The sequence below is a fragment of the Colobus angolensis genome, unplaced genomic scaffold (genome assembly GCF_000951035.1).
Source record: "Colobus angolensis palliatus isolate OR3802 unplaced genomic scaffold, Cang.pa_1.0 Scaffold256, whole genome shotgun sequence".
NCBI lineage: Eukaryota > Metazoa > Chordata > Mammalia > Primates > Cercopithecidae > Colobus > Colobus angolensis.
Window position 1 is genome coordinate 2233177 of NW_012115777.1, and position 12525 is coordinate 2245701.

General features: G+C 35.5%; 1 protein-coding gene across 5 annotated transcripts in view; it reads right to left on the bottom strand.

Annotated features, from left to right (window-relative positions):
• PPP1R12A (protein phosphatase 1, regulatory subunit 12A) overlaps window positions 1–12525 on the bottom strand; it is a 170749-nt gene that overhangs the window by 37755 nt on the left and 120469 nt on the right. For all 5 annotated transcript variants that reach the window (XM_011946959.1, XM_011946957.1, XM_011946955.1 and 2 more), the window contains 4 exons: window positions 12217–12291; window positions 11178–11266; window positions 10877–11034; window positions 7216–7340 (listed from right to left, as the gene is read on the bottom strand). In XM_011946959.1, the coding sequence (XP_011802349.1) occupies window positions 7216–7340; window positions 10877–11034; window positions 11178–11266; window positions 12217–12291 (447 nt within the window). The remainder of the gene's footprint in view (window positions 1–7215; window positions 7341–10876; window positions 11035–11177; window positions 11267–12216; window positions 12292–12525) is intronic.

Here is a 12525-nt window from a genome sequence, read left to right on the forward strand (position 1 = left end):
TAAAGCCAATTAAAATAAGACAGGTAAAGAGATAAAGATTGAAAGCATGAAAACAGGAAAGGGAAGTTACGAGCAAAAAGTATTTTCTTCATTTAAAAATAGTTTTATAATAAATTAAACTCCAATAATTGGGTAATGATCCAATCTTTAAAAGTTACTGGGAACAAGTTCTAGTTTTAGCATGAGATAATCTGAAAAAATCTAATAAACTTCTAAAGCAATTAAAGACATATAGAATAGATAATATAGCATGTGAGTGAACAAACTACTGCACATGAATTTTGTTTTTAATCCATGTATACACTCTGGTTAAAAAATTTTATGTCCAACATAATCAACAAAAACTAGTAACTGATATTTTCTAATTATAATACTCTGTTTAACATCACAGCCTTAAATTTACTGATTTCCCCACCAAACATTAAATATTTCAACTATAATAAAAACTAATTTTATGTACAAATATTTATGCTATTTTTAGGGCTTTCCAACAACCCTAAAAATGCAACCTGTGATCTTTAGATCACTTTATCAACTTCACTTCTAGAATTTCTATACTCAATCACAGTTAACTATACAGATTGGTGAATACAGCAACTAACTAGTTGCCACAAGCATATGGTATTAAAAGTTTTTTAAAAATCCTTTCTTTCATATCTATTGCCAACATTTGCTAAAATTAGCACGTTAATAGAGCTTGTTAAAGCTCCCATGATGATGCTTGAGGGCCACTTCATGGGCAAAACTGTTACAAAGATATACCTCTGGTACTTCCAGTAATGAACTGCTATCAATAGGGTCTAAGCATTCCTCAGTTCCTAAAATGTGCACTGAAGTGCTCCAGGGTGTCACAACAAAGTCACGGGGACTCTGTAGAATATTTTAAAGTTTTGAGAGAAGCACAGTGACATCTCATAGACACTGCACAACCTGCCATTTTGATCACATTTGCATCGAACTACCTAATGAGACAAACAGGTAATTCCTTTTGCCAGTGGCACTGTGAAAAAAGCCTACCAAACACTAGGGGCTCCAATGACCAAGAAAGTTTGTGAACTCTAATATTCTGTGCAATATGATAGGTACTGAGACAGCTACTTATTGATTGATGAGTTTATAGGGCTAGACTGTAAATGCCAAGCTTTGTGGATCACAGATAATACACAAATGAATGAGTGTGGCTGTACCCAAAAAAACTTTAGGGACAGTGAAATTTTTCTGATTTTTTTTCTCCAACCAGTTTGCTATACAAAAACAGGTAGTGGGCCAGGTTTGGCCCACCAGCCAGTTTGCCAACACCCACATTAGGTCTCCCACCTCCTCAAAAAACAGAAACAAAAACAAACAAAAAACCTGGAAACAAACTTTTTCCCCCCATGATAAAACAGCCAGAGATCAGATAACATTTATTGTTATAACTGAAGCTAACATTTAACAAATATTTACTACTGTGTGACCCTCAGCTAAGTGCTTCACATGAGTTATCCTGTTTCAACCTTGTAATTACCCAATGAAACACTACCATTACTGTTATTCTAGAGTTCAGAAAAATGAGGCAGTACTATCCATCAATTTTGAAATCGGTATTTGTTACACAGTAATCATTGATATACCTCCACTCTGCCCAACATGAATTTGGATTTAAGTACGGCTTTATACGTCTAAAGGCACCTTTTGATTTTACTTGGTATATAAATAAACCCTTCCCGAAATACTTAACTATACCTCCTCCTCCATGAAACTCTCTTCTTTGGCTTTTTTAACTGGATGCTATCTTGACCTTCTTTTTCTTTTGACTCTGACCATTCTTTTCTTGACTGACTGACACGTGTGTGTGTGTGTGTACAACATTCCTTATATAGGCTGTGTGTGTGCGTGTGTGTGTGTGTGTGTATGTGTACAACTTTCCTTGTGCTAGCCCTTCCAGAGTCTGCTCTTGGATCTCTCATATTCTGTTTCTACTTTCTTCTCCTGGGGGGTTGGGGGAGGATCTTTACTTCCTCAGGCTAAATATATACATATATATATATATATATATTTTTTTTATTATACTTTAAGTTCTAGGGTACATGTGCATAGCGTGCAGGTTTGTTATATATGTATACTTGTGCCATGTTGGTGAGCTGCACCCATCAACTCGTCAGCACCCATCAATTCATCATTTATATCAGGTATAACTCCCCAATGCAATCCCTCCCCACTCCCCATGATAGGCCCCGGTGTGTGATGTTCCCCTTCCCGAGTCCAAGTGATCTCATTGTTCAGTTCCCACCTATGAGTGAGAACATGCGGTGTTTGGTTTTCTCTTCTTGTGATAGTTTGCTAAGAATGATGGTTTCCAGCTGCATCCATGTCCCTACAAAGGACGCAAACTCATCCTTTTCTATGTCTGCATAGTATTCCATGGTGTATATGTGCCACATTTTCTTAATCCAGTCTGTCACAGATGGACATTTGGGTTGATTCCAAGTCTTTGCTATTGTGAATAGTGCTGCAATAAACATACGTGTGCATGTGTCTTTATAGCAGCATGATTTATAATCCTTTGGGTATATATCCAGTAGTGGGATGGCTGGGTCATATGGTACATCTAGTTCTAGATCCTTGAGGAACTGCCATACTGTTTTCCATAATGGTTGAACTAGTTTACAATCCCACCAACAGTGTAAAAGTGTTCCTATTTCTCCACATCCTCTCCAACACCTGTTGTTTCCTGACTTTTTAATGATTGCTCAGGCTAAATATTAATTGTAGTCAGCTTATTCTCAAACGTATTATTCTCCAGTCCAGTCTCCTAAATTTCCAGTCCTAATTTTACCTGTAGAGTGGACAATCTAGAACTGTAACTGAAAACCTGAAACTCAATATGACTAAAATAAAACACCTTTACTTCCAAACCATCTCTTTTTCAGTTCCCTAATTCTGTTAATGGCACTAAGGTTATCTCTTCGATCTCCTATGTTTCAAACTTCACAATTATGTTAGACCTTCTCTGTCATTTTCCTCCATCCATAAATTAGAGGTCAAGTCTCTAAATCTCCTCTCCTTTATAAACCCAGAGCCACTTCCTTAGTTCATATTCTTTTCAGTGTGGGCAACTTCAATGACCTTCTAATAAACCTTTTCTCAATCAGTCTCTCATCTTCAAATCTGTACACTGCTGTCAGAATAACATTCTATAAAGAATAATTCTCTCAAGGCATTGTTCAAACATCTTCCATGACTCTCTACTACTTATCAAATAAATTATAAAAGTGTTATCCTAGAAGTGAAGACATCCTGCAACATGGCTCTACTTTTCCTGTTTACTTTGTATATATGCACCCTATAAATCAATCAAATGGAACAATTCGTTTTTCCTGCCAAATTATTCCATATTATCCCCACTTGCTCATATTGTTTTTCTTCTCTCCCTTTCAACAAGTTATGCAAGCCCTTCTTCTCTCAGGTGGAGTACTACCTACTTTAAGATTTATCTAAAATGTCCTGATTCTATTATCTTAAGTCAAATATAATTTCTTCTCCTTTTAAATCATGCTACATCTGTACATTTCAATTGGAATACTTTCACAGCACATAGCAGTCTTTTGTTAAATTATTAGCTATTACATTGGATTCAATTAACTAGAACACTTAATTCCATAAAAATTCTGAATTTTTAACATCAAGTAAAGAAAACACCATTTACATTTTATTGGAATGTATACCCATATAGAAGAATAGATGATCTGCTTTAGAGATCCCAACAATATTTATTTTGACTAGAAAGGTTTATACAGACTTATTGTTAGTTAACAATTTTAAGCACAAAATCAAACTGATGGTTTTATAGATAACATCCCCACAAATCATCAGCTTGATATTGCTACAGAAACAGTTCTTTAATTTCAGCTGAAGGGTTAAGGAATTAAGGAAAGATCATTTAAAGTAAACACCTCTATCTTTCACCATAGTTAACCCAAGTGATTAAAATAAGTGAAATGTAAAACTGTTTTGTGTGCTTCCATTTTTGTGATCTATCTTGCTGTGAACACATGTGCACACACACATAGTTCATGCACCGGGGAAGGAAGCTGGAGAACTTAATATAACTTTGTCTAAATATCAGAAGTGGAGTCATGACTAGGAACCTAAAAATAGATAATTGCAAAACCTTTTAAGATGCAATTAGAAATTAACAATCTGTTTAAGGAAATTTGTATGTTAGGTCACTAAAGTTACAGATAAACTTGAAAAAATTTTAAAAAACACTAATATGCTAAATTAAAGTAGATACAGGAGTATAAGAATCACTGAATATAAAAGGTTTTAAAAGTCACACAATATTGATAAGAAGACTCCCTCTTCATCAAAAAAAATATTTCAGGCCAGGCGTGGTGGCTCATACCTGTAATCCTAGCACTTTGGGAGGCCAAGGCGGGTGGATCACCTGAGGTCAGGAGTTTGAGACCAACCTGGCCAACATGATGAAACTCCATCTCTTATTAAAAATACAAAACTTGGCTGGGTGTGGTGGCAGGTGTCTGTAATTCAGCTACTCGGGAGGCTGAGGCAGGAGAATTGCTTGAATCTGGCAGGTGCAGGTTGCAGTGAACCAAGATTGCACTCCAGCCTGGGTGACAAGAGCAAAACTCTGTCTCCAAAAAAAAAAAATTCAAAATTTTTACATGATTGTTTTGAATAAAATTTGGTTACAAAACTTTAAGAACAAAGAAGTAATATAATCTTCAAAGTAAGTTATTGTGCTTGAAACTGAGAATAAAATAGTTTCTAAATATGCAAATTTAGAAGCAGATGTTATTATATTAATTACAGAACCAAGAGTGATTTTGAATAAGAACTTTTACAGCAAAGAGATTACTGGCCCACTATACTAACAGAGGTTATAAAGTATTTCTTTTCAGTTAGGGCATTAGGTATAAAGTGAGACCTAAATTGCCATAAATGTTGGCTATATGTGAGAACAAGAAAATTGAACACAGGAAGTTTACTATAATCATTTGACTGTAGTAGGAAAGGGATTACTTAGCCAAATACCCAAAAGATAGAGAGCCAGTGCCGGGTGCAGTAGCTCATGCCTATAATCCCAGCACTTTGGGAGGCTGAGGTGGGCGGATCACAAGGTCAAGAGTTCGAGACTAGCCTGGCCAACATGGTGAAAACCCATCTCCACTAAAAATTTAATTAGCCAGGCATGGTGGAGGCGCCTGTAATCCCTGCAACTCAGTAGGCTGAGGCAGGAGAATCGCTTGAACCCGGGAGGCAGATGTTGCAATGAGCCAAGATTGTGCCACTGCACTCCAGCCTGGGTGACAGAGCAAGACTCCATCTCAAAAAAAAAAAAAAAGATAGCCAGTTTCTTGCCTAGGTATTCCAGGGAGATGGAACTTCTGGGAACTTTTGATAACCTTACAGTCACAACAGATCAAAAGATGCAGGCATGACTTTAGTATTCACTGAAGAAGAATATGGGGGCTCTAGAAGTAAAATAAACTTTAAAGCAGTTTATAGTGACGCTAGTTATAGCATGATTAACAGTCTTCAAAATTTTGCAAACTGCTTTTAGAGAATTTCTTATTAAAGCATACATAATTATGATCATATGAACATGAGTTCTAACTGAATTCAAGAAGCACTCAGTTTTGGAATATATAAGGTAAGATAACTCATTCAGTTTCTCAATATTCAAACTACATACCAATGAAACCAACACATTTCTACCACTCATTATTTACATTACTGCCCTCCTTGGGAAGAATTTTAGAGAAGGATTATTACTAACAGTAGGGATTTTTGTTTTTATTCTGTAGTTTATGATTTCAAAAAGACCTTGACCACCTAAAGCCAAATCTCAATATTGGCAATACTGACAACACAACAGAAATGCTGTGAGGATTTAAAAAACAATCAGTCCTTAAACTCATGCAAATAATGTCAAACGAGCAACAACATAAGAAGTTCAAAGGCAACTAAACACAATGTACAATTCAAGTGGACCTCTGATTTTAAAAAACAAACAGAAAGACTCAAAGGACAACTGGGAAAATCTGGGTATGTATATTAGTTATTAACAACATAAATAATATTATACCAAAGTTAAATTTCCTAAGTGTGATTATTTTGAGAATGAAGGATATTAGTCTTGTATTTAGGAGATACATACTGACATATTTAGGCATGAAGTGTTATGATGACTGCAATCAATTTTTCAAGGGTTTGGTTAAAAAAAAGGTGTGTGTGGACAGAGAGGGAAATGAATATGCTCATTAAAGATAAAAAAGGACTGGTGAAGACAAATCTTTGAAAAGAGACTAGTAGGTCAAACATAAACAAAAACTCTTAATTGTTAATTTGGGTTAAAAGAAGGATAGGTTCCAGAGAAGCAGGAAAAGGTAAAGTCTTAAAAAGATCAACACACTAACTGGAAAACACTGCTTCGGTGGAGAGAAGAGACGAGAGGGATGGAGAACAGACAGAGAACAGAAAGAGAGAAGAGAAATAAATGAAAGTAACATTTTGAAAACACACTGAGTTTACTGGCCAGGCTGTCTCAACCAATCCTTACAATATTAACTGTGTTTCTCTTCATTTTGTTTTGTTATACAAAAGGAAGATAGTAAGTAACTTGCTCAAGGTCATAACAACTAATAAGGTAGGGTCAGGAGCTCATCTCTGGTTTATCCGACCTCAGGGATCATGCTCCTACTGGCATACCAGTTGCCTGCCTAGTGCTTTGTACTATGAGTTTAAAAAATTTAGATTCTCGTTCTCTCATTAACTTGTGGTAGTAGTTTTTGTAACTTACTTACCTATGTGTGAAATTATCAACATGCACACCTCTACTTAACAGAGATAAAGGATATAAAACCTGAGCTTCTCAAAATAAAAGTTCAATAGAAAAAAAAAAAACTAATACAATCATTGATTTTAGTACTACAAAAATTTTTATCTTTCTGCCATTTATTAACTATCAACTGTATGTAATATTTGTTAACTACCAACTATAATATCAACAGTAATATCAATTGCAAAAATGATAAAAAAATCATTCAGAAGAAATCTCATTCAACTTAGAAACATAAATACATATTTACATTCTGAAATCTTACATATTTTTGGAAGAAACTATAAAAATTCAGAATTACTTTAATGAGTTAGTCCAAGTGGTACATAAATAGAATACATGTATTTTCAGCAAATACAATTTTGGCTTACCTTTTTAATAGGTGATGTAGGTGTTGCTTGACCTGATGACACAGTAGGTGTTGTAACAGCTACAGGAGCTGCTTGTGTAGTAGAAGTGTTGGCATTAGTTACAGAAGCCAGGGGTTTTGTCTTATCTATTAAAGACAAACAATTAAGAGTCAAGATTCCATAGAAATTTGGTCTCAATGGTTGGGAAAAAATCATTTTATATTCCATTTTTGTTTAAGGTTTTGTTAACTAAAAGTCTTTCCCCACTGTGATTCCTTTTTGCAAGTCAGTTTTTCAGAGAGCTTCTAGCATTGTCTCAATATATATGCTGAAATAGTTAAGATAATATGAAAGACACACAACAAAGCTTCTGACAATAAAAAGCACAAATAGAATCTGACTTCTATGCTTTTAAAATGAAGAAAATAAAAAGAAATTTAATTAAGATTTAAAAATGTGAATGCATGAATGCAATTAAAAACTTAACAATAGCTATGCAATTTTCTAATGGATAAACAACTACTATTACTGATCTAAAACTGATGGTTCCTCTTTAATCAAGGAAATATAAAAGTGCTTTTGTCAATAATTACCTTACATTCCTGTCAAACAGTATGGTTAAATGTCCCAAAGATCATGTCTTCCCACTCCTAAAAATCTAAAGTTAAATGGGCACAATATCATCTTGGAAAATAATCCACCTAACTGTGTAGAGAATCAATCAATCAAATAATAAGTGTCCCCATTCTTCAAGTAGTGTCCTAGGTACTAGGGATATATCAGCCAATGAAAAGACAAAATACTTTCACTCACAGTCTAGTAGGAGATATAAGTAATAAATAAGATAAAACCCATGTACCACCATCCAAGTTATTTATTTACTTTGAGACAGGGTCTTGTTCTATTGCCCAGGTTGGGGTGCAGTGGTGTGATCTCGGCTCACTGAAGCCTGTTACCCAGGCTCACGCGATCTTCCCACCGCAGTCTCTTGAGTAGCTGGGACTACAGGTATGCGCTACCACACCTACTAATTTTTGTACTTTTTGTAGAGACAGGGCTTCCCCATGTTGCCCAGGCTGGTCTTCAACTCGTGAGCTTAAGCAATCCTCCAGACCTGGACTCCCAAACTGCTGAGATTACTAGCATGAGCCACAGCACCCAGCCCCACCATCCAACTTATTTTGTAAACGTTATTAACATCATTGTAGTCTTTCTATCCATTTGATTTCAACAAAGAATGAAAAAGTCCTAGAAGAAAGAACCCTAAAAGCAAAAAATGTACTTCTCTTTCTCATTTTCTCAACTACCTTTCACATTTGTAAATTGTTTGAAAGGTATAACTAAAACTTAGGTTGCATTCTCATTTTTATCTGCTTTATGAGAAGAGAAAGAACACTGAAGAAAAACTGTTTTGGCAAATAATTTATTTTACAAACTTCAGCAAAATAGTCATTTTATGTCAAATAGTTTCCCAAGGAAATAACCTTATAACAAGTAGAAAAAAGCAATGGTTTACAAATTGTCAAATTAAGCTGTAGCTCTACAGGGAAATGGCTGCTTTCTCAAGCTTTCCAAATAAAGCATGATAAAGCCTAGTTCTTATTAAAAGAGTGAGAGGAAAGGAACCACACAGCGTTTACGTGGATTAATTCTTGAGACAGAGTCAAATTTTCCTGGCACAACTGACCACTAGCAACAGGAAGAACAAAATTATCATAGTACAATGCTTCAGAGGAACATTTAAAGTTAGCTCAGTGAGAAACTGAGTAGAGAGCAACTAGTACATTTCAATTCTAAACCGAGAACAAATACAATGCAATTTGATGGTAATTAGTTATATTTAATAGAATACTAGAGTTTTAAGAACCATCAAGGATATTCAACCAAAAGATAGCAGAAGATTTGCTGGTTACTGGTAAAACTGGCCTAAGGTCTCTTGTTTTAAATAGTCCCTTAGTGTCTAATATTGAACAGTGACTTGTATACAAACAAGGGCTAATGAAGAAAAAATTTACTGAACAAAAACCTAGAAATCTTTGAAAGAGATGCCTGGACTTCTAGTTTTTGAATTATACTACATAAGTAGTAAAAGGCTTAAAATATAAGTTAGGAGGTCTGGGTGCAAGTCTTGGCTCTCTTGTGTACATAGTTTAATTTGTAATGATATACTTGACTACAGACTGAGAGCTAAGTAATGTCTCCCAGGGAGGAGATTAACTGCATAAAAATAACTTTAGGCTATAGGCTGAGTGCGGTGGCTTATGCCTGTAATCCCAGCACTTTGGGAGGCTGAGGTGGGAGAATTGCTTGAGGACAGGAGTTCAAGACTAGCCTCAGCAAAATAGTTAACCCTACAAAAAATAAAAATAAAATTAGGTGTGTGTGGTAACATGTGCCTGTGGTCCCAGCTACTGGAGAAGCTGAGGAAGGAGGATCACTTGAACCCAGGAGTTTGAGAATAAGGTAAATGTTCATCATAATGGAAACAGATATATTTAATAGAATACTATACAATAGCTAAAAAAAGATGCAGATAAAGCTATAGAAATAGATTTATGAACAAATATAAAAAACATAACTTTTGAGTGAAAAAACCCAAGATGTATAACAATTCCTACCATATGAAAAAAACACAAAACGATATTACAATTGTTATATATTACATATGAATGCACATATGTAAGAGTATAAAAATGAACTAGATGCCGAGCGCGGTGGCTCAAGCCTGTAATCCCAGCACCTTGGGAGGTCGAGACGGGCGGATCACGAGGTCAGGAGATTGAGACCATCCTGGCTAATACGGTGAAACCCCGTCTCTACTAAAAAATACAAAAAAACTAGCCGGGCGAGGTGGCGGGCGCCTGTAGTCCCAGCTACTTGGGAGGCTGAGGCAGGAGAATGGCGTAAACCCGGGAGGCGGAGCTTGCAGTGAGCTGAGATCCGGCCACTGCACTCCAGCCTGGGCCACAGAGCGAGACTCCGTCTCAAAAAAAAAAAAAAAAAAAAAAATGAACTAGAAGATTACAGAACAAAACTCATGATAGTGATTGCCTTTGGGAAGGAAGGAAAGGGAAGCAGACTATGGTGGGTAACTAAAAAAGACATCTATAATGTTTTAACTTTATTTAAAAAATTGAAGTAAATATGATTAAATGTCACAGTAGTTAAAGTCTTAAGTCTAGGTTGTTGGAATATGAATGTTTATTATATTATACTTTTCTGTATCTTTAAAATTTCTCAAAACAAAGCAAATTCCCCCACACCCTCACAGCAAAGAGTTTTTACTCCATTCCTACTTTCCTATTTCTTAGGGAAAATTTGGGATGCTGTTGGGACCGGCATCCTGGAAGTTTGGACCTCAGAAGTAACAGGAGCATTTCTGAATTGCTGAGAACCCATTCACAACCTATCAGTGCCTAAGGGACTCTGAGAAGCCTCTCTAACTTCTTTAAATATAGGTCGGCAAAACACAGAGGTGAACAACAGCCTCCAGATAATTACAGAATAATAAATTCACAACTATATATAAGTTTCTAGCATTCACTGAAAGATAATTTAGTAGCTTGGCAGGTATCTAAACAAGTAGCAAATCAGTCTGAAAAATTTAAAAATTAAGTCTGATCTTGTCTTATTTTACACTGCCACAAAATTCAACGAAAATGTATTTATCTTTTAATTTTACCTGTTTCAGCTTCTGATTCCGAGTCATCTTCCTCATCTTCTTCACTAGAGCAGCTAGACTCATCTTTCTTTCCTTCTTCTTCTTCATCAACCTTTTCTTGTTCCAGAGATTCAATACGGGATGCATTTTTCTCTGGTTCAATAATCAATGTCTCTTTGCTGTTGGAAAACAGTGTTCAAATGATTAGAAACAAAAAAGGTTAAAATACATTCATTCTTCCCAGATCCACAATAAACATGCCTGTGGCCATTATGCCATCTCATTCACAAAAGTAACAAACGTACTTGAATATTTTACTCACTTTTTAAAGGTCTTCTGTGACTGATTATTGTCCATATTTGCTGTTGATTCAATTAGCGGAGATTTCTTGTCCCGTTTTTCACTATGGAGCTTTGTACAAAGTTATGCAAAGGAAAATAAGAAAACTATTAAAATAATATTACTAATATGCAGAGTTTAAAATAATAACAAAGTAGTTTTTCAGACATTAAATAAGATAAAACAAAGAAATAAATAAATAAAGTTTTACCTGAAAAGGAAAGAGCTTGAATAAAAAATGAAATAGACTAGACAATTAAAAAGTTCCATACAGGGCTAAGATGGATTTTTTAAATCCCTCCAACTTTACTGAAAAAGTTCAGATCCACTAACCACTTAGGCTGGCTGAGGATATTTTACTCAAAACCCTGTTTCTGGCTGGGCGCAGTGGCTCACACCTGTAATCCTAGCACTTTGGGAGGCCAAGGTGGGTGGATTGCCTGAGCTGAGGAGTTCAAGACCAGCCTGGGCAACACGGTGAAGCCCCATCTCTATTAAAATACAAAAAATTAGCCGGGCGTGCTACACCTGTAGTCCGAGCTACTCAGGAAGCTGAGGCAGGAGAATTGCTTGAACCCGGGAGGCAGACGTTCTAGTGAGTTGAGATCATGCCACTGCACTCTAGCCTGGGACAGAGTGAGACTCCATCTCCAAAAAAAAAACCAAAACTGTTTCAGGTGACATCACTCCTTGCTATTGGACCTGCTATTGGATATATGAGATTTTATAGACTCCATCTTTTAAGTAAAACCCTCTAATGAAATTGTAAAAACATGTTATTCTTGAGGACATATATAAGTATTCATTTTGAGAAGGGGAGGAAATAGAAATGGGGATAAGCAACATAAAAAGTTAAATATCACTACCCTTTATTCTCTTTCACTATCATTTAGTGAAACTTAAGGATAACTTAAAACCAAAAAGTACAAAACATCACAAGAAATTTTTGTAATTGTCTCAAATTCAAAGTTACTAAGATAATTATGTAATACAGGCAATTATTAGACAGTCATCAAACATACCAGATTTTGTTTCTTTTGCAACTCTTCTAAATATCCTAAAATGTCTTCATCTGCTACATCAAAGGCTGTTTGGCCCTAGGTAGGAAACAAGGAGGGGTAGTGATGGTCAAAAGTCAATACATCATAAAATGCCTTCAGTAATTCTGTATAATTTTATATAAAGAAGTTGGATAACATTTTTTACAGTGGTTATAAATGATACAACAACTACTGTAAAAACATACAACTCTAAGGCAATGTACATGAAATTTAAGTGAGACAGAAGCTGTGAATATCTCCCCTTATTTTTTTTTTTTTTTTTTTTTATTT